Genomic DNA, 22,873 nt, shown 5'->3' with positions numbered 1-22,873 from the left:
TGGTTAAATATTGTTACTGCCATTATTTTGCTTTGCTGTGACACTAGAAGAATGTTTTCTACCTTGGTCCCTTGTCCATGCAAACGTAACCAATTTTTTAAAAAAAGACTGTGCACTACCTTCAGAAGTAGCCAAATCTAGCATGTATCTTTTGTTTAAACGTGTGGGGATAAGTTATTCTATAATAATACAATTATATGTAAAATCTTAGACCTCTATAATTCAGTGAGTAATGATTTCCCAAAAAGCTAAAATTTGTCAGTTACTTACAGCTAGTAATTTACAGGTTGTGAGGCTATGTGGTCATTAGGTGAGACTCTGGAGGCTATGGGGAACGCCTCCAGCAGTGAAGCTGATGTGGGCTTGGGCCACTGCCATAGGGGCCACACTGTGGGTCAGAAGGGACCTCAGAAGAAAGGAGTTCAAATGCCCAACTGATGCAAGAATCCCTCTGCAACATCCACGATGCCAGACTCCTGTTTAAAAGTTTTTGACAGCTTCCCACATTCACAGGGCAAAGCTCAGACGCCTTGACGTGGTTCAGGAGGCCTTGAACAGTCTGGCTTCTAGTTACATCTCCAATTTTGTTTCAAGTGTTCGTCAGTTTGCTTACTAATTCCTTTATCAACCCCTGCATCAAATATTTACTGAGTGCTTACAGTATACTGGGCACTATTTTAGGAATTGAAAATACACAACAATAAATGAAACAGATAAAACCCTCTTGGAGCTCACGTTCCAGTGGTCTAAGAAACACAATAAACAAATAAATAAAACATGTTGTGTCAAGTAGTAATGAACGGCATGGGAAAAATAAAGCACAGAAAATGTAGTGATTTTAAATATATCCACACATTCTTTGATACTTCTCTCTCCAAGAGGTTGAACCTAATTCCTTTTCTCTCTGGTTTGGACTGGATTTAGTGGCTCACTTCAAATGAATGATATACATCAGAAGCAATGATGTGTGACTTTGGAGCCTGGGCCATAGAAGGCACTATGTCTTTTCTTCTCTCCCGTAGATCACACTCTCTGGGAGATGTTAGCTGTTACGTTCTGAGCAGCCCTAGAGAAACACCCCTATGTGGCGAGGAATTATCTGAGTGAACCTTCTTGGAAGTGGATTCTCCAGCCCCTGTCAAGCCTGCAGATGACTGCATCCTTGGCCAACCCTTGAGTACAATGTCATGGGTGACCCTGAGCCAGAACCCTTAGAAATGATATGAGATGACAAATGTTCATTGTTTTAATCTGCTGAGTTTTGGGGCACTTTGTTATACAGTGATAGGTAACCAATACAAAAAGAAAATAGGGAAGGTGTACACTGGGTGGTGCTGGCTGTTGCCAGGGTAATTAGAGGAGGCCTCACGAGAAGGAGCCTTACAGCTCACTCTTGGAGGAGGTGAGGGAGTGAGCCATGAGTATGTCTGGAGATTTCTTGCCACTCCTGCTATTGCACTGTGTGGTTATACAGAACTTGCCCCATTTGTTGGAACACACCATTTTCCTTCTTAACTCCAAGCCTTCCCACATGTTACCTTCCTCTACTCACAACTCAAACCTCCTTACCCTTCCCTGCCACCCCACCTCACTTCCAATGCTGGCGACCTCATTCACTCTTCACGTATCCATCAGGTCTCAGCTTAGATGCCACTTCTTCCAGAAAGCCATTCATATCTGCCTAGCCTTGGGTAAGTACCCCTTCTGCGTGGTTCTTTGTGGTTCCCAGTCATAGCACTTGACACAGTGTAGGATGATGGCCTTTTTTCTGGCCATTAGGTGGATTATATTCTCTGTGAGGACAGGGCCATATCTTTGGCAGTTGTAACTGCCATAGCCAGCAGAGTAATTGACACTCGGTAGGAACTCAGTAAATAGCTCCTAAGTGCATGAAGATATTCTGCTTCAGCTTGAATACAGCTCCACCGCCAAATGGCAGTCACACACACCCTCACAGTCTCAGTTTCCTTGTCTCTGAAATACCTCCCTTGCAGGTTTATGATGAGGATCACAAATGCACTATGTAAGTCACCTAGCAGAGTAAGTTCTATAGAAGCAATAGTCAAATTCTAGTGCAGGGAGTCTATTGCCTTATAAGACAGTCCGTTCCATTCTATTGTTGAGCAGTTCTCATTAGGAGAAAACAGTTGTCTTGAAACTGGAAATATTGAGGATAAATACATTCTCTGAGTAAGGTCCATTTTGATTTTTCATTTACAATTAGATGGATATTTTAGGACACAAGAGAACAATTCTAGTCAAATCTTTCCTTCCTTCTGCTCATCAGGTTTATCGAGGTATAATTTACTATAGTAGAACTTACCCTTTTGAGGAGTGCAGTTCTATGAGTTTTGACAAATGCATGCAGCTTTACTACCGTCACCAGTCAACAGGTTTTCACTTTTTATTAATTCTTTGTTGACAGCTCAAAGTAGTGTACAGTTCCTACTTAGTACTGCTTCCAACTTCCACTCTCTGCCAAAATGAATTCTCTAATTTTAAATGATCTTGGCTTGTTCACTCAGAGTTTGGTGCCTGGACATCCGGGCATCCGGGGTTGCCTGTGTTTTTGGCTGAATCTCTGCCAGCCAGAAGGGTTGTTATTCCAATGCGTAACCAACCATTAACCAAAATATTATTACATTGATTCTGATTCCTTTTATTACCATCTCTCAGAGCAGAAATTGTGAATGGGCAATGATAGCGCTTTAGCTTCCTCTGGGACCCTGAAGAGCAAAATTCTTTCTCTTCTCTAATAGAAAAATAAAGATTTTGAAACAAAGAGGGGTTTCTAACAAGAAATTCATACACGTGCGTGTTTCTCCCTGCTCTGAATCTCTATTCTTCTTGATGTCAACACTGTTTGTCACTTTAATGCTTCCTAATTGCCACTCCTTTGTGTTTGTTGCCACTAATTTGATTACAAGACGAGGAACTTTTCTCTGTGTTTCTTTCCTCCTACATAACGAGGACGAGGACAGGACTGGGTACACAGTTAAAACCCAATAAATGTTCTTTTGAGAGACTGACTTGTAGGGAGAGGTGGCTTTTGGTAAATTCATGGGAAGGTTCTTTGCAGATAGATCAGGATTTCTGAACAGAACTTCCATTTAGAAAGCCAGATCTTTTAATTTATTATGATGAATAAGTTTTTGCCAGATTAACTGTGGTTTCACTAATAAATTATGAAATAAGTTGCTTAGCAATACGGTGTAAGAAATGTAGACATCTAGGAAGTTGGATTATTTGAAAAGATCAAAGTAAAGTTTAGGTTCTGTCTGTGGGTACAGAGAAATGAAAGAAGGAAGCATTTGTGGCTCTTGAGGTAAAGTGATGCTAGTGTCCACTCCTTTCCCCCCATCCTCCTCCGTTTATAAGTCATTGTCGAGAATACTAAACCACCAGGGCGATACAGGGGAATCCCATAGGCGAAAATGACATTAGAACATGCTCTGGAAGAGGGTCTCTGAAAGAGGTTTTCTGGACATCTTGGGGGAGCTCATGGATATCTGGCAGTAAGTATGCAGTAATGTCCCAGAAATCAAACTGATGTCAAATACTGCAATTTTCTATTCTTGGATCACATACAAAAATATCAAAAGTACTTTCTGCTCTTTCTCAATAGCAGGGAATGCAATTAACCACAAATATTTCCAAAGAGGTTACAGAAATTTTAATGTTATGAGAAAGTCAGAGGGTCGGGGTAGGGTTGAGCCGAACGCATATGTGTAAGAGGCACAGGAAATTGCTAAGAGACGGTTATCCAAAATCTTTACAGCCATTTTTTTCTACATCATTAATTTTTTTTTTTTGGCTAAGATGTTAAAGGATCTTGTGGAAATACCTATCTGCATTTAAAGTTTTCTAGCGATTAATGCCTAGGTATGCATTAGTTGGCCAATATAGTCCCAGCGATCTGGTGCCACCTTGGGTAGTGGCAACACAGGCCAGGTAAATCTTTCATAAGGTTGGGCAGGATGTAGGATTCAGAGCATGGGGAACTTCTATGGAGGTTGTGCCTCCATGGGAGGAACATTGGAGACCCTGAATAGCCAGGGGGTCAAATAAGGGCTACCAGGGCTGGTGAAACAACAAGAGGAGAACAGGTCTAATAATGAAGATGGGCGTGGTTGTCACTGCAGTTTTGCATCTAGAGTGTCCTCAAGATGGACCTGCAACTGAGGTGGACCGGGCTGATCGGTGGTGAACTTGGGTAATCGTTGTCATTGGGTCACCCTGTGGCATCCACACTGGCTGTGGTAGGAAGAACTGGACAACTCTCTGAGACACAGAGGCATCGACCTTCACGATCCAACCTTCCTTGACGGGTGTCCCAGGCCCAACTTTAGCTAAAGGATAAGGCACAAAAGGCTGCCGAGGTCATGAGGGCAGGCTTTATCCTTCACAAGATGAGGAGGTGGGCAGTTTGCCCCTCCTTTTCCCTTGGTCCCATATGTACTCTCTTTCTTCTTTCTTGTCACGCTTTCAATAATTCTCCCAACCTTGATTTCTAAAGTGAGGGGGAAATTTTCTATATGCCTCCTCCCCACATTCAGCTTGAATAATCATGCAATTTATGGGAAGTTTTGTAGGGTAGCCCTATTCTTACTTCCTATTCTTTTTATTTTACCCCAGGCCATCCCCATATCAAATATAAAATGGTGTAGAGTGTGTGTGTGTGTGTGTGTGTGTGTGTGTGAGAGAGAGAGAGAGAGAGAGAGAGAGAGAGAGAGAGAAACAGTGGTATTTAGTGGAATTACAGAAAGAAACCAGGGAACTGTCCATCTAGTCAGGGAGATAGAAAAGTAACTCGCACATTTTAATTTAGATTTACATGGCCATATGGGAGCAAACACAAGGTCCTATGTGTTGTAGTTAGGAAGTGGTATAGTTTTATGGATTCCAGAAAAGTCTCTCTCTCTCTTTTTTTTTTTTTTTGAGATGGAGTCTCACTTTGTTACCCAGGCTGGAGTGCAGTAGCATGATCTTGGCTCACTGCAACCTCCGTCTCCCAGGTTCAAGCGATTCTCCTGCCTCAGCTCCCCAAGTAGCTGGGATTACAGGCACCTGCCACCATGCCCAGCTAATTTTTGTATTTTTAGTAGAGACAGAGTTTTACCGTATTGTCCAGGCTGGTCTCAAACTCCTGACCTCAAGTGATCTGCCCACCTCAGTCTTCCAAAGTGCTGAAATTACAGGTATGAGCCACCGTGCCCGGTCCGGAAAAGTCTCCTTTAATGACCTCGCATATTGCTTGCCTGCATCCCTAGTAGCCGAAATCCAGCAAACAGAGATAAATTTAGCTTGACACTTCACTCTGAGATAGCATGGTGAATGGAAAAAGCCCTGTGTTAGTCCTGTATTTGTCATTTTATTAGCGTGTGACTTGGGGAAAGTTATTTCTCCTTTCTGAGTTTTATATTATCTGTAGAATTGGAATAACAGAATTTGATGGGTTATTATGGAGATGAAATGAGATAAAATCTAGGGGAGCAGCTTGAAAATTATGGATGTATTAGTTTTATGGTTTATGACAGTGTGAATATAAAACAGACTGGGGTAGAAGGTGCTGAAAGAAGAAAGAGAGAGGCAAGGATGAGTGAAAGGAGGTCAGAAGGAAGAGATGAAGGTCCCCAAGGCATGCTTGTTTTACTCCACGGTTTTGTTCCAAGGTGGTTTTGTTGTTGTTGTGACTTTTTTATCTTTTTGAGACAGGGTCTCGTTCTGTCACCCAGGCTGGAGTGCAGTGGTGCGATCTTGGCTCACTGCAACCTTTGCCTCCTGGGCTCAAGCGATTCTCCCACCTCAGCCTCCTGAGTAGCTGGACTACAGGAGTAAGCCATCATGCCCAGTAAATTTTTTTGTATTTTCTGTAGAGACAGGATGCCACCATGTTGTCCAGGCTGGTCTTGATTTCCTGAGCTCAAGCAATTCGCCTGTCTTGGCCTCCCAAAGTGCTGGGATTCCAGATGTGAGCCATTATGCCTGGCTTCAAGGCAGTCCTAATGGCAGGTAAGAGTTATTTAGAAATGCAGATAATCAACCTTGGTGTTAGTGGAGAAAAGGCAGGAAAGACTAGAAAGTGTCTAGTAAGTGTGATGCAGCCTGTCATAGCTGTGCCCGTAAGTAAACCATCTCATTTTCTTCCAACAGAAACTATACTGACATCATCTAACTTCCCTTCTTTTTTCTTAGCCCTGAAAAACTGATGAAGTTCCAGGAAACTCAACAGGAGCATGTTTTCATAAGTGGCTGAGGCTGAGAACAGCCTGAAAATTTTTAAGTGGTGATAAGAACAAACCAGATTCAGAGACCAAGATGATGCCAAGCAGCACAAATAATTTTTACTCGACTCAGAAAACCTGAAAAGAGACATTCTAGTGTAGTTGGAGGATTGGGAATTGGGAGAAGAGACCAATGGTGGGCTATGAGAGAGAGAGAGAGAGAGAGAGAGAGAGAGAGAGAGAGAGAGAGAGAGAGAGAGAGAGAGAGAGTCATGCCAAAAATCTCCAAGCAGGAACACCTCTGGTCATTTCCTTGACCTTTTTGGATAAAGGCTTACCTTGTAAAACTGAGCACAAATCCCCTTTCCATGTTCCTCTCTCTGTTGGCAGTGTGTGGAGATAGGAGGAGCAGGCACTGAAGCCGAAGAAATCAGTTCTCATTACTTACTGTCCTCCCTTGTTGTCTAAGTTTCTGATGAGGAATAGAACATTTTTGGTCTTGCTCAATTCATGATTTTGCTCAGGCTGTGTTGAGAAGTCATCAAAATAACTAGCTGAAAGCAAAAAATCTTGGCCAATCCTCTTAGTGTTTCATTTTCACTGTCAGTTCTCTGGATTAGGTGCCTCAGCTATCTCTATGAGGGCAAAGATCTATGAGCCACCAACTCCCTTTGTCTCTCTCCACAGACACCTTACACTCTGCCCCACACTTAACACCTACCCCACACTCCCATTCTCATCCCCACTCCACCGCTTTCCATAGGGGAAGGAGTATTTGACCTCTGCTTCAGTCGGTTCCCCTGCCTATTATTTCAGCTGGAATAGGACGAGGACAGTCACACCCGGGAATAGGATGGGGCCTTTGGGCCACTGCTTTATTTCTCTTGGGCCCATGAATCAATGAAGAGGAGAAAGTCATTGAGAAGCATTTGGGCAGCTGCAGATATGATCAGTGAGTAGTAACAGCAGTTTGATGATTCTGCCTGAGATCTTCGAATATGGCTTAAATTTCCTTCACGGCAGGCAGTTATTATTCCATTTGTTTTTTTCTCCTAAGTGGCTGCACCTTTCTCAGGGACTTCCATATGCCAGATTTCCATTCTGGATATGCCTATTATTTGTCAGATCTTTCTGACGGATCACCAGTACTGCATGAGATTACTCTTTAAGAATCACTGGTCCTCAAAACATTTCAAAATACTTGACTTTTTTTTTTCTACTGAATTGCCTCGATGAAAGTTTTGAGAAAATATGTTGTGTCATAATCTTAAACTAGTGTTAAGTCTAAGTCTTACCCACTGGTGGTGGCTCAAGTGTTTTTGGATATTGGCTGTTGTCATCGTTGCTTCTTATCTACTAACGGTACTAAACTGCCTGCGCCAGGTCTCACTAATGCCAATTTCTGCCTCCCCAATTCATAACTCTCTGGCTATCTGCTTAGATTGTTGCTTTTGCAGGTTCCTTCCGTGCTCAGCTGCCCACAAGAGCTCTCTATTGCCCTTCATATCAAGAGCAGACTATCTGGCTGGTAATCAAAGACGCTCGTAAGCTGTTTCCACCCTCCCTCCCTTCCCTTCTTTGCCATCACTTCCCAACATGTACATTTCATTCTAATCCAAGGAGTCATTTCTCTTTCTTGAAGTAGTCCCATCTTCAAGTTTTATATTTCTGCTGCTTCTTCTTCTCGGAACATCCTTTTTCCATTCTTTCAACTAGCCCAAGTACTAATAATACTTAAAATGTTACTCAAATCCAGCATCCTTCTTAAAGTCTTGAATGAGTTTTCAGTATCAACCATCTCTATTGTAGTGGTTGTAGTTCCATTGTTAAGATGTTTTATTCATTTAAACTTAACTCATATTTGTGGGGCAATAAATACTACATAGAATTGTCATTTTTCCTCTTTGAATAATTGTCATCTCCACTATACTCTGAGCACTCCAAGAGCAAGAAACATGTCTTTTCATCTTTGTATTCCTAGTATCCAGCCCAGTGCCTGAGACATAGCCGTTGAATTGAAAATGTTCAGTATGAATTGTATTCTGAAGTTCCTTGAAGACAGGGCTATGTCTCAGTCATTTTATATGCCTCAAAGCTGAAGACAGTACTAGGTCCATGGCAGATATTCAGCAATCTTCACTGCATTGAGCATTCAGAATAGAGAAGTAGGAATTGTCATGGTTGGTAATATTAAAGAAGGACAGAGATTAAATCTAGAGTGTGAATGGCCAGTTCTAGGAATCAGCTAGTATGCCCTGGGTTTTGTCCATAAATTAAGAGGAGAGGCCTGAACAGACAGCAAAAGTCAACACGGCCACCTCCTGGGAGGTCAGAACTGAGCAGAAGCAGGAAGCTCTGGAAGTTATTACCTAAATTACAGAAAATAGGGACAGGGTGAGAATTAAAAAAATTTAACTGATTCTGAGGAACAATGACTTTAAGAACCTTTTCAGTAAATGACAAAATACATATAAAAAAGAGAATAAATCAGAAATGCATAATTCAATCATTTTTTATCATATAAACACATCCATACAATCAGCCAGATAGAGAAAAACAAAACATTACCAGCATCCCAAAAGTTCCATTCCAGCGTCTCAGCACCCCTTAAAGTAACTACTCTTCTGACTTCCAATGCAATAGACCAGTTTGGCCTGTTTTTAAATTTTATACAAAAGAAAGGATGTGTTTTTCTGTGTTTGACTTCTTTTGTTCTGCATTTGTTCGTGAGATTTATTCCTTTGTAGTTACACATAGCAATATAATGTGTATTGTTATTGCTGTATAGTATTCCAATATGTAACTATATTACACTTCATCCATTCCAAAGTCTTCAGTGTGGGCAGTTATGAAGAATGCTGTTGTGCATATATTCAGACATGTCTCATGGCAAACAAGGTCATTTCTGTTGGGTATGTGGCTACAAACTGAATAGTTGGATCATAGGGTATGTATTTGTTCAGTGTTAGTAGATAATGCAGAACAGTTTTCTAAAATGGTTTTTCCAACTTATGCTCTTTAGAGTAGCATATGAGGGTTTTATTTGCGCTAAATGCTTGCCAACAATTGGTATTGTCTGTCTTATTCATTGTAGTCATTCTGATGGGTGTGTGGTTTTACTTTTGCATTTCCCTATGCCTAAAAAGTCAAACTCCTTTCATGTGTTTATTAAATCTCTTTTGTAAAGTACCTGTTCAAGCTTTTGTCCATTTTTCTTTTACTCCTGAGTTGTCTTTTTCTTATTGATTTGCAAGAATGCTTCATAAATTCTGGATTTGAGTCCTTTATTAGATGTATTACACATATCTTTCTGAGATTATTTTTGACAATAATTCACTCGTAGTGAGTTGTTCCCAAAACAGAAAGTGTCGGTAGATATTTTGATTGAAAGAGGAAAAGATCCTAAATAAAGAGTTATTTCAAAGGAAGAAGCAAGAGGGTTTAGGACAGTTTGACCATACAGGATGAAGGAGAAGGGAGACTCATGCTAAGATTTTAAGTCAAGAACAAGACTCGTTAATTCATTCAACAGATTTGACTCTCGCAAGGTAAAACATCTAGTTAAGTTGCAGAATCTCTATTTCCTGACTTGTGGTTCACTCATTACTATTTCCATGTCTTTCTCTGGGTTGCTACATATGTTGTCCATGGAGAAGCACCTTGTGGTTAATAGCTGGTGTTTTCTGAACATTTACTATATTCCATACCTATGGAATGTTAGGAGCACAGTCAATGGAATAGTCAAAGATAGTTACTGTAACAATCATTTGGTCATCTGTGCTTGTAATTCATTCAGTTATCCAACTAGAACTTACTAAAGGTCTATGATGTCCCAAGGACTGTTCCAGGTATACAAAGTCTTTGCTTTCATGGAGCTGATGTTACAATGAATGAATGAATTAATGAGAAAATGAATTAATAAAGCAGATTCATTCTTTTAAAAATATGAATAATCAAACACAAAGCTACACACCTTATATGTAGCTTTTTGTCTTTGCTCCACTTCCTAGGCAGGTCTCGCTCAGATATTTCCTCTCATACTCACGCATTCAGACTGTGCCTTTCAATAGCTGGTTCCCCTTGTCTGTGACTATATTATTTGTTGTAACTTTTTCCTTTCCCAGCCTGTCAAATATTCTAAGCACTATTTCCATTTGGTTCTTCTATTTAATTTCTTGCCCCTGCCAACTCATTTAAATACTTTACTTTCTCTAAAGGCATGTTAATTAACTAATATGGGTACAGTTCAAATTCTAATTCTCTAATCAGTATTTATATACATTTAATCTTTTCTTTCAAAGCCAACTCCATTTCAGATTAATCCTAAGGTTACTACAACATAATTAATGCTGACTATTTTTGTATTTTTTTTAAAGTAAGAAATGTGAAGCCAAGAATCCTTATTTGGTAAAATAGTCCAACACTACAACACAGATATTTGTTAAACAGGATAAAGTAACTTCATTTATTTGGTTGTAAGAATTTGGAAGTAATAACAAAATTGCACCTCTTTTGAAACAGGCAACATTTCAGATCTACCCTAATTCAGAGTGACATCTTGTCCAACTATTTTGTGAAGATTTACCCTATTTATAGTACACATGCAGTCACTGGATTAGAACAGTGACAAAGAAAAGAAAAAGGGGGCATTTCTCAGGATTGATATTTGTGATATTTTAAAGCCAAATCACCTCAGCTTTGGAACTGTGTTTGATTATTCATATTTTTAAAAGTTTCACAGGGTTGTGAGGATGTAGGAAATGTTTAGTTTACTCACAATGTTCCCATCAAAGACTGAGAGAATCTGGTAAGACAACACCAAGATGCACAGAGTTTTGAATACGAATTTTTAAAAGTTATGTTTTAAAATAATATACAACCTCTGCAAAATGATTGTGAAAAATGCTAATAACTCTAAAACTAACTAAAGAACTGGGATAAAATATTCACTGATATTAATTAATTGTGTTTTGAATCTCTGGTAGGAGAAGCAAGTGTGGGTTATGACTCTTTTCCCCTATTTACTCGTCAAAACAATAAATGAAAAGAGAGACTGGGATGTACCTGTGGCTTTCAAAAAAATCTTTGACAGTAGAGGGCAGGTGTTAGGAAGCCAATATCCAATCTGTTTGCACTAGAGTAGTGAGGAATTTGCATGAACATTGCTTTCCTCTATCTTTTAAGTTGATTTCAGTACTTAGCATTGGTAGGGAGAAAACATGCTCATTTACATTAAGACACATTCCCGCGAGTGGAGTCTTCTCTTTAAGATGAGATACAATACTGACTAAGAAGACTCAGTCCCCAGGAAAAAGGGAAAGGTGGCTATGGTTCACAAGTGTCTTTGTGGGCAGGTTGCGGCAGGTGGGGTGGGCCTGGTAGGAAGTTATTCTGGGTACCACCAGGGTTACCTTAGAGCAGAAGTGAGAAGTAAATGAAGTTTATGTTTGAAAACCCCAGTATTAGCTTTTGTTCTTTGCTGTACCTCTATCCTCTTCTCCTCGCTGGCTGTGAATCACTTGCTCTTCTCGTTCTCAGGAGATGAGTAATTCAATAGTCCCTTTCTCCAAGCCAACTTGGTACTTACTCACACCAAGGTAAATGTGACTAATAACAGCTTCACATTTTACTTCTCCCATAAAGTAACTAGGAATTAAAACTCATACACAAGACTCAGTAAGAAAAACCTTGAAAGATTCTCGGAAGGGCATAAAGGAGGTCTTTGGTAGAGATATGGTTGTTGCTCTTGGATATAATGAGTTCACATTATAAAAATGTTAATTCTCCTTAAACTGGTCTTTACATTAAATAAAAACCTAGTAAAAATTTCTGCCATAGTTTTTCAGGAACTTGACAAATTTATTGTAAGCTTTATATATCATATATATGAAAAGTCCATGAATAGCTAAGTCAGCCCTGAAAAAGTAGAGCAAAGAGGGTAAAATTTCCTGTTCAGGGGGCCGGGCACTGTGGCTCACGCCTGTAATCCCAGCACTTTGGGAGGCCGAGGCGGGTGGATCACGAGGTCAAGAAATAGAGACCATCCTGGTCAACATGGTGAAACCCTGTCTCTACTAAAAATACAAAAAATTAGCTGGGCATGGTGGTGCGTGCCTGTAATCCCAGCTACTCAGGAGGCTGAGGCAGGAGAATTGCCTGAACCCAGGAGGTGGAGGTTGCGGTGAGCCGAGATTGCGCCATTGCACTCCAGCCTGGGTAACAAGAGCGAAACTCCGACTCAAAAAAAAAAAAATTTCCTGTTCAGTTATAAAGACACTCCTTGGTAATATTATAACATGAAACTGGCTTAAGAACAAAAAGAGAAAAATAAATAAACCAATGGAACAAAAAAGAGGACTCAGATATAGCTATTTTTTTTTTTTGTTGTTTGTTTGTTTAGAGATTGAGTCTCACGCTGTCGCCCAGGCTGGAGTGTAATGGTGCCATCTTGGCTCACTGCAACCTCCACTTCTTGGGTTCAAGCAATTCCTCTGCCTCAGGAGTATCCTGGACTACTGCCGAGTAGCCTGGACTACAGGCGCCCGCCACTATGTGCTGTTTCTATATATGGGAAATTCACATATGATAAAAGACTCATTGTTTAGTGGACTGTGTTGGGAAAACCGGCTCACTATGTTGGAGAAGAATAGAACTGGATTTCTTACCTTTCATCACATACAAAAATGCATTAAAGACCTGATTGTGAAAGGTTAAACCATAGATAGAAGACAAGATAAGAATGTGAATGTCTTTGTGACCTCAGGATGCAGAGAGGCTTTTCAAACAAACCTTGAAAAGTGCAAATCATATAATTAAAAATAATGTCTTAGATAACATCCAAATTAAGTTTTGCTGTTCAACAAAGGCCAAATAAGCAAAGTTAATAGACAAATAAAAAACTGGGACGAGGCCGGGTATGGTGGGTCATGCCTGTAATCCAGCACTTTGGGAGGCCGAGGTGGGTGGATCACTTGATGTCAGGAGTTCGAGACCAGCCTGGCCAATGTGATAAAACCCTGTCTCTACTAAAAATTAGCTGGGCATGGTGATGGGTGCCTATAATCCCAGCTACTTGGTAGGCTGAGGCAGAAAAGTCGCTTGAACCTGCGAGTTGGAGGTTGCAGTGAACTAAGGTTGCACCACTACACTGCATCCTGGGTGACAGAGCAGTGAGAATCTGTCTCAGTAATAATAATAATGATGATGATGGGGAGGAGAGTTTGTTATGGCTACAATCAAAAAGGGAGTAATGCCTAAAATATACAGGGAACTCTTAGAAATCAACAACAGAAAAAGAGCAAAGCCTGCTAGAAAAATGAACGACTCATGTAAGTAACCAACGTATAAAAGGTGGAAACTGAGTGGCTACACGTGTATAAAGAAAAATACAAGTTAAAACAGTAACGAGATGGATACCATTTCAAACCTCCAAATCCTGGCCAAGTTAAAGTTAGATAACACCAAGCATTTAAGGGAACAGAGAAAGCTTTATTTGCTGATGTGAGAGTAGATTAACACTGTCTTTCTGGAGAGCAATCTGGCAATATTCAGTAATTGCTAATAAACTTATCCTTATGACCTAGTGGACATACTTCAAAAATATCCTCAAAAGACACCATAAAAATGACTTGGATGAGGGTGTTTAGAACTGCAAAGTCTGTGGTATGGGCAATTGGAGGTAGTTCAGGTGCCCACCATTGGAGAATCAATAAGTGAAATGCGGTAGGTACACACTCTGGAATGTCACACTATAAGCAGAGGTTACATATAGCAACATGGATGGATGGTAAGACCATCACGTTCAGTAAAAAGGTAAGAAAGAGAGCCATTCCTGTAAGATAAAAATACCTACACACACTAAACAACACTTCTTGTTGCACAGGGATGCACAGATATTCAGAAATATACACGAAACATTAGAGCCATGACCTATGGCAGGGGTAGAGATGGCAGTAGACATTTAGTGGGAAGGGAAGGAGAATGATGAGGGTAGGATCACACACACACACATACACACACACACACACACACACACAGAGGAACTTGTATGGAACAATAATCATGTGCATTGGACCGAAGACCATGATGAGTACAAAGCTTTTTACCTGTGTCTTCTTTCTTCTAGGGAGATTTGTGTCTTAAAGAATGCATTTTCAGTCATGGATTTTCAAGCATCAACCAATGAGTTGGGAAATAATTTATATATGCGATCAATGAATATTCATTTTGCTGCTATATTCCAGGCACTGTTCTAGGTGCTAGGCACAATATAGTGAATGAGACAGCCAAAGCCTACTTCTGGTTGAGGATTCTGCTTAGTCCCTCTTGGCATTAGATCAGGTAAATTGTTACATAACCCAAATCAACCATGGGTGTGGTCTGTCTGGTACTTGGAAGTTGGGCACTGGGGTTGATCTTCATCTGCCGTGGCTTTGGGAGAGAGTTGAAAATTCACAAGGAAACAACTGCAGAAAAGGCCCATTATAATCTGAAAATACTTAGCATACATATGTCTCTGTTGTTTCCTTTTTTTTTTTTGAGACCGAGTTTCACTCTTGTTACCTAGGCTAAAGTGCAATGGCACAATCTCAGCTCACTGCAACCTCCACCTCCAGGGTTCAAGCGATTCTTCTGCCTCAGCCTCCCAAGTAGCTGGGAATACAGGCATGTGCCACCATGCCCAGCTAATTTTTGTATTTTTAGTAGAGACGGGTTTCACCATGTTGGCCAGACTGGTCTTGAACCCCTGACCTCAGGTGATCCGCCTGCCTCAGCCTCCCAAAGTGCTGGGATTACAGACGTGAGCCACTGTGCCCAGCCTCACAATCTCTTCTCATAGCAAATATTTCTGAGACTCATAGTATGACTGTTCAGAAACCCACATACAACACTAGAGCAGATTTTCCTTTTAGTGAGTTTTAGTTAAACTCACTGAAACTTAAGAACTAGGCTCCAGTAACACTATCTTATTGATGCTTGGCCCATCAGGGGCATACAATGAATGAGAGACACACTGCTGCTATTAAAGACGGCTTTGCAATTTTCTGGCATTCTCTTTCTGTTTCACAGTGATTTATTTACTATTCAGGAACAATAAGCTGGTGAGCAGGAGTGGGTCAAAACTCAACTTTAGAAATACTGTAAAGGCAGTGGATATGCTTTTATCGGGTCCTTCCTATGTGTGTAGCACTGTCCTAAGTGTTGGAGTTGCAAAGACAAAAGAGACAGAGACTCTTCCCTGAAAGCATATAATTCAACAGTGTCAAAACTTATTTTCCCATGGAAACAAAATTATGTAAGCTGGCCAGTCTCCCAGGCAAACCAGCAAAAGCCTATTTAATCCATAGAATAGCTTAAATCTAGTGCTAATAAAATTATACAAAGTTCTGGGCAAAAATGGCCATATATAATAGGAAATTGAATAAGGAAGAGTTTCATCATCTCTTCTTGGGCTCATGGTCAACCCCAAGGAAACATTTGGAACACACCTAGTTATTTTCAATTTAGAAAAAAATTATTTTATTTTATTTTTATTTGACAAATAAAAATTGCATATGCAGTATTTATGTTACACATATGATGTTTTAAAAATTACTTATTGTTTAAATTGACATCTTGTAGTTGTACATATTTATGGGGTATAATTTGATGTTTCGATACATGTGTATGCTGTATAATGATGTAATCAGGGTGGTTAGTCTATCCATCACCTCATGCATTTATCATTACTTAGTGGTGACAATCTTCAAAGCCTCTCTTCTAGCTAGTTTGTAAAATACAATATTTTCCTGTGAAATATAGTCATTCTACTGTGTAATAGAACACCAAAATTATTCTTCCTGTCTAATTGTATCTTTGTAGTTGTTGACCAACCTCTCCCCGTCCTCCTTTCCCCACTTACCTCCCCAGTCCCTGGTAATCGCTGTTACATTCTCTGCTTCTATATCAACTTTTCAACTTTTTTTTGTTGTTTTTTTAGATTCCACACATGAGTGAGAGATCATGCAGTATTTGTTTTTCTTCATCTGATTTATTTCATCAACATGTCCTTCAGGTTCATCCATGTTATTGCGAATGACAGGATTTCACTCTTTTTATAGCTGAAGAGTAGTCCACTGTGTGTATATACCACATTTCCTTTATCCATTCATCCATTTGTGGATACTTAGGTTGATTTCATGGATGTTTTGATATATGCATACATTGTGGAATGGCTAAATTGAGTAAATTCACATATATGCATTATCTCACATACTTGGAAATTCTTTTTGTAATGAGAACATTTACAACCTATGTTCTTTGTGATTTTTAAGCATACGCTATATTGTTCTTAACTATTGTCACCATGATGGACAATAGAGCTCTTCAACATACTCCTCTTCTTTAACCTAAATGTCATATCCTTTGGCTAACATCTCCCCAACTTGCTGTCCCTTGCTTGCCCAGCCTCTGGCAACCACCATTCTACTCATTGTAGACACAATGAGTTCAAGTGTTTTAGATTCCACATGCAAGTGTGATCATGCGGTGTTACTGACTCTCACTAATCTTCCTCTTTGCTTCTTTCTCCTCTGGCCACCTTCACAAATGCTCAGTGTTCTCGTGTGGTTCTGACCCTTCACTGTGGCACCTTGCTTAGGTCTGTTCCACCTCAAAGAGTGGTCTAGGTTACAATTATTTACCTCCCTTCTCCCAGTTCTCCAACATTCCTGATCTTAACTACCCGTGAGGAGAAAAATCTGATCATATGAATTTGCACTAATTCACATTCCTTCTCTCAGCAATAGGTATTTGCTATTTGATTTTTGATAGCTGCATTTGCTTCCTTCTCTTGCTCTGCAAGAGGATTTCCAATCTAGTTTATGTGCATTTTTAAATAATTTAAAGGTAATGCAGAACCTCTATATTCCTGTATTCCCTTCTTCAGACATCCATGCATATATATGTGTTGATAATTGTTATAAGATTATTTAGAAATATTATGTTGAGACGTGTGCAGTTTAGAATTAGGTAAAATTTTAAGATGAATTACTATATCCACGGTATTCTTTTATTTTTTAAAAAATTTACATGTTAAGAAAAATGGTGATCAAATTGTTCAACATTAGTATTTACAAATAAATTGATATTGATTATAATTCAATGAATACAATTTTAAGATAGATGTACTTCTACCTTAATTGTTATGATCACTTAAAAATAGTCCCAAAAAGGGCAGAAAACAATAATTAGATTAGCCAAGACTGTTATTTTTGCAACATAAGTCTAGTGTAGAATTCAGCATGTTTAAAAATGAGATAAAATTATTTTAATAATGGAATGATCTGTAAGCTGTCATTACTATTTACTTTAAAGCAGAGGATATAGGACATGGGTCCTTTTGTTCTGATCACCTCCAATGAGATAAGAATCTATAAAGCTGGTAGGAAAATGAGTCCGTGACCAAAATGCTTACTCAGTAACTATAGGAGATCAAAAAATTTTATATGAAATCTGAACTCTACTAAGACAAAGCAATTGTTTTCTTTGAAAAATATGTAGGGTTTAGAAAATTTCTGGGATTGGTCTGTAAAATACCCTCTGGGCTCTAATAGTGACGTTTTAGGGAAACACTTGCATCTCAAGGTGGGAAGGATAGGAGGTGGTGTTTTGTGGGCTCCTGTGGTGGTTAGGTCGTTCTCAGAAGACAGTACTGGAAATTAGATAATTGCTGATGTCATATTTTTCAAATAAAAAAAATGTAGGTATCCTGGGGGCTATAAAAGCAGCAACTTCTACCTTCCCTATCACAAGCAGAATCTTCAGAACAGGTAAGCGTTTCAGCAAACTTGGTATAATTGGTTAGTTTGATGAGATACTTTTGACTAATTTTGTTCCTTCACGTTGTCTTCGACCAGGTTCTCCTTCCCCGGTCACCAATCGCTCGAGTTAGAGTTTTCTGCAATGGCTGCCCTGCAGAAATTTTTGAGCTCCTTCCTTATGGGGTCTCTGGCCACCAGCTACCTCCTTCTCTTGGCCCTCTCGGTGCAGGGAGGAACAGCTGCACCCATCAGCTCCCACTGCAGGCTTGACAAGTCCAACTTCCAGCAGCCTTATATCACCAACCGCACCTTCATGCTGGCTAAGGAGGTACATATCTCAATCTCGCTCTTTCTCATTCTATCTACTTGGAACCCAAACAGTTCTTAAATTTTTCTTCAGAGCCCCTGTAAGAGCTTTAGGAACCCATTGTTTATCCCTGCCAGTAGATAAATTTTCTGGTTTTATTTCAGAGACTCTTTGGGAATCTGGCTTTTTAACCTAAACTCCTTCCTTCCTTTTTGGCCTCTATGATGCTTATGATGTATTTTTCCCAAAGAGCAGCCATTCAGTAACCTATCTGATGATTAAGTTTTTTCCTTTATGCCTCTGTGCATTGTTCTAAACTCATGCACGCATCTGAATTCTGTCCTTAGTCTTTATTGGGTTGCTCTGGGGAGAGGGGATGGGGCACATGTCTACATATAGAGTTTTCTTCTATCTGCTCAGTGTCCAGGCACTTAGTCTTTTTTTCTCTTCCAGGCTAGCTTGGCTGATAACAACACAGACGTTCGTCTCATTGGGGAGAAACTGTTCCGCGGAGTCAGTGTAAGTTACAGTTGTGATGAACAGGGCCGTGTGCCATCCATGGGTACTTGGAGTGGTGGTGATGATGGTTTAGGTCTTCCTGGATATCCCCTAATATCACCCCTGTTGTTTCCCTTCCACCTGCAGATGAGTGAGCGCTGCTATCTGATGAAGCAGGTGCTGAACTTTACCCTTGAAGAAGTGCTGCTTCCTCAGTCTGATAGGTTCCAGCCTTATATGCAGGAGGTGGTGTCCTTCCTGGCCAGGCTCAGCAACAGGCTAAGCACATGTGTAAGTTCAGCTCTCAGCCTATGTCCACCTACCCCTCCTTCCCACCTTCTTTCACGGAGACCCCCTTATGCCAACTCTCTCTTCTTCCCCCTACCCCTAAGTTAGCAAGAAGAAGTGTCTTGGCAGCAGTATTATCAGGAGTCATTTGGGATCACAGAGTGTTTGTTTTTGCTTTGATTGAGTCACATATTGAGTTTATAGTGGTGAGTGGGGTCTGGAACTTAAGTGTATAGAAGCCTCATTGGTTTGTCTCTAGAAAAAAGGCAACTCAGGTTGTGTAAGATGAGAACGGTGTTGGGAAAAACACCGTTTAGATGTGGAGCTAGATCTATTGAGTCCAAGTTGTTGAGGGGAAGGGATGGCATGGAGAGAAAGTAGAAGAGAAAGTAGGAAATAGGAAGGCTTAATGTCAGTGGTGGGTCGCCAGACTGTTGCCCTGTTGATGTCATGGGAAGTGACAAAATTGGAGGTGTGTGAACTTGATGCCTCTGAACATTTGAAATTATGAAAAAACGTGTGAGTAGAGTGGGCCCAGTAAAAGGACCTAGGACTTACTGAAGAGGGCTTAATTTTCACATGAGATGTTTTATGCACATTTCTTGTTCTGAGCATGCAATTTTGTGGAGGTACGATTTGAGGTTTTATTCCTTACAGAATTTGCATAAACCACCCCGCTTTTTTCACAAATGCAAACCTCAGTAGGATTTCCCAAAGATGAAGAGAGGTCTCTTGTAAGGGAAGTGACTGGATTCTGGTGTCCAAGGGAATTCAAGAGCTCAGGAAATCTAGGTCACTGGTGAAATCTAGGTCATTGTGGGCAAAATTACTAAGAGCTTTAATTCCAGGTGAATTGTAACATACCTCCATGGGTGTTGAGGTTCATAAAGCTGCAGCACAACACAATTAAGATAGTTATTCTTGTTTTTGTTTTACAGCATATTGAAGGGGATGACCTGCACATCCAGAGGAATGTGCAAAATCTGAAGGACACAGTGAAAAAGGTAGGACTGATAACTGTCAATGCTGAGTCATGCAGTAGAAGAGACAAACGCTGTTTTTCTTTCCTTTCTTTCTTCCCTTCGCTTTGTGATTTTTCACTTGATTCTCCTACCACCAGGGTGATTGCTTTGGTGTCTGTGTATGTAGATATGTTTATATATCTAGAAGTCAGTTTCCAAATTTTGCAAATTATAGAATTCTAGAACTGGCTGGGATCTTAGATCATCTAGTCACATTACCTCACGTTCTGGGGATGGCTGGTGGCAGAGACAGGGCTACAATGCAGGTCTCCTGAATCCCAAGCTGGCACTTTTCCCAGCAGCAATACAGACTAGTTTTAGTATCATTAATTCTTAGAGAAATTCCAGATTCCTATTGACTCATGTAATTTGAAGAAGCACTTGTTTAAAAACAGAAAAATTCCTATGGGTAAATTTACCTGAAGTCACTTTTGAAGGCATTAAGGCGTTGCTTTGAAACTTGGAGGAATGAATGTAGAACAAGAGCTGGACTACAGGGTGAATTTCTGGGGTAACTGATACTTATTTTTAATTGTTGTAATATCCAACAGCTATTGATTTTAGTTTAAAAGCAAGAGCAGACTATCCCTGATCTATTTTATACATGTTCAAAGACAGAGAAAATATTAGTAAGACATTTATTATAGTTAAATAGAAGTCTGAATTGGTAAGCCTTTTTTTCTTCCTCTCTCCCTTCAAGACCTTCCTCTAGTTTCTTCCTTCACTCCCTCAACAAATCCTTAGTGAGCATTTATCCACTGTGGGCTGGTGTACATTTCTATAGTGAATGATACCATCATGTGGCCTATTTGGTGAAAAGAACAACAATGGAAGGCTTAGACTAACAATAGTGACTCACCCCAAAACCAGAGGGATGATTAGGAACAGTGAAAGTGATGCTCTTGCAGGTACAACTAAATACTCAGAAACATGAAGGCTCCAGTTGATGGAATTTTCAGTAACAAGCTTAACCTTAATTCCCCTTTTGCTCCATCTTAATTTTTTTAAAAAAGGATGTCTTCCTGAGTATCATTTAATGAGTAGGATTGTTTCTTCCTTTGGTAATTGAAAGCTTTGTAGTTTTAAATCGTGAAGCTCATTTCTCTTGTTATAGAACTATTATCTAGACATGGAAGGCTGAATGTTAGTGTGTCACAGATAAGACATGCTTTGCACTTCTTGTTTTAAAAATTCCTGATTTCAGCTTGCTTTGTTGTCTTAAGAATTGTGAAGCATGAGAGAGGAAAATCTCATGGTGATCTGTGTGAATTTCAAGGCCTTTAATCCGTTTTGAGAGCATCAATTTCATGTTTGCAATGGGTTGCCACGTGGAAGAGTGATTATGCTTTTTTGCTGGTAGCTTCGGAAAGCACAGGCAGGAGATGAACGTTGTTCAGAGAAAGATCAACGGGAGAATCTGCCAGAACTGTCTGAAATAGGGCGGTCTTGGGAAGTAGTAATTCCCTCTCACAGTGGGGAAAAGCAGAGCGCAGGCTGGTAGTAAAATGCATGACAGACAGTAGGGCAAGATAACTTTAAAATTCTTTAGAGTCTTGGAGTCGTTGAGATAGAAAAGGGTATCTTTTTGGCTTTATGTCAAAAGAAGCATGGAAAGATGAAAGGGAAGAGAAAGAAGAATAATGTACTCTATAGAGGACAACGGTGACTCTTTTACAAGTGCTTAAAACTCGGTTTCTGTCTCCAGCAAACTAATCATGCAATTTCTAATTTGTTCACTTTAGAAAGCATGGCATAAATGCGCAAATACTTTTGTATTCTTATTTTCACAGCTTGGAGAGAGTGGAGAGATCAAAGCAATTGGAGAACTGGATTTGCTGTTTATGTCTCTGAGAAATGCCTGCATTTGACCACAGCAAAGCTGAAAAATGAATAACTAACCCCCTTTCCTGCTAGAAATAACAATTAGATCCCCCAAAGTGATTTTTTTTTTTTAACCAAAAAGAAGACGGGAAGCCAAACTTCATCATGACGGATGGATTCCAAATGAACCCCTGCTTTACTTACAAAGGAAACCAATGCCACTTTTGTTTATAAGACCAGAAGATAGACTTTCTCAGCATAGATGTTTATTGGTGACATTTTATTGTAACTGGTGTTCTATACACAGAAAATAATTTAGTTTTTAAACCATTGTCTTTTTCCACAAAAAAAGATTAATTCCCATTCCTTTTGGGGAAAAAATTCCTGAATAACTTAATATTTCCTTAATCAGTACTTTATATTTATAAATATATTTATTATTATTATTATAAGAATGCATTTTATTTATACATTTTATTAATATGATTTATCTATAGAAACATTATTTGATATTGCTACTTGAGTTTAAGGCTAATATTGATATTTATGACAATAATTATAGAGCTATAACATGTTTATTTGACCTCAATAAACACTTGGATATCCTAAGTCTTGTGGCTTTGTGATTTTTCTCCTTTAATATCATCATCATCATCATCATCATATCATTTGCATAACTTTATTCTTGACTCTAAGCAAATGAGGTAGCTATTAGTATTATCCCAATTTTACAGATGAGAAAGCTACATTAGAGACATGTTAAGAAACATTTTATAACTCTAAGTAGTTGACCCTTATTGAGCCAGGTCTATGTGATTTCACGGCTCTCTGCTATAGTGCCTATACTGATTTATTATGTTAACTCAGCATGTACCTCTGAAAGGAAAAAAGGTAAGAAATCGAAAAGAACTT

General features: G+C 39.6%; 1 protein-coding gene across 1 annotated transcript; it reads left to right on the top strand.

Annotated features, from left to right (window-relative positions):
- The first annotated feature begins 18,012 nt into the window (after window positions 1–18,012).
- On the top strand, window positions 18,013–22,570 carry IL22 (interleukin 22). Its single transcript, XM_012444901.2, has 6 exons — window positions 18,013–18,034; window positions 18,122–18,353; window positions 18,786–18,851; window positions 18,978–19,121; window positions 20,057–20,122; window positions 21,931–22,570. The coding sequence occupies exons 2-6, from the start codon at window positions 18,168–18,170 to the stop codon at window positions 22,006–22,008; spliced, it is 540 nt and encodes a 179-aa protein (XP_012300324.2). The 5' UTR covers window positions 18,013–18,034; window positions 18,122–18,167; the 3' UTR covers window positions 22,009–22,570.
- Window positions 22,571–22,873: the final 303 nt, after the last annotated feature.

This window comes from Aotus nancymaae, unplaced genomic scaffold (genome assembly GCF_030222135.1).
Source record: "Aotus nancymaae isolate 86718 unplaced genomic scaffold, 86718_ANA_hifiasm-v0.15.2.pri h1tg000016l, whole genome shotgun sequence".
NCBI lineage: Eukaryota > Metazoa > Chordata > Mammalia > Primates > Aotidae > Aotus > Aotus nancymaae.
Note: the sequence above shows the minus strand (reverse complement) of the source record. Positions and strands in the feature narration are given on the sequence as shown.

Excerpts from the sequence above, each read along its gene's own strand:
- IL22 (XM_012444901.2), top strand. The coding sequence starts at position 18,168 with ATGGCTGCCCTGCAGAAATTTTTGAGCTCCTTCCTTATGGGGTCTCTG. Across the intron at positions 18,354-18,785 it reads CCTTCATGCTGGCTAAGGAG|GCTAGCTTGGCTGATAACAA; the intron begins GTACATATCTCA and ends TTTCTCTTCCAG. Across the intron at positions 20,123-21,930 it reads TGAAGGACACAGTGAAAAAG|CTTGGAGAGAGTGGAGAGAT; the intron begins GTAGGACTGATA and ends TTATTTTCACAG.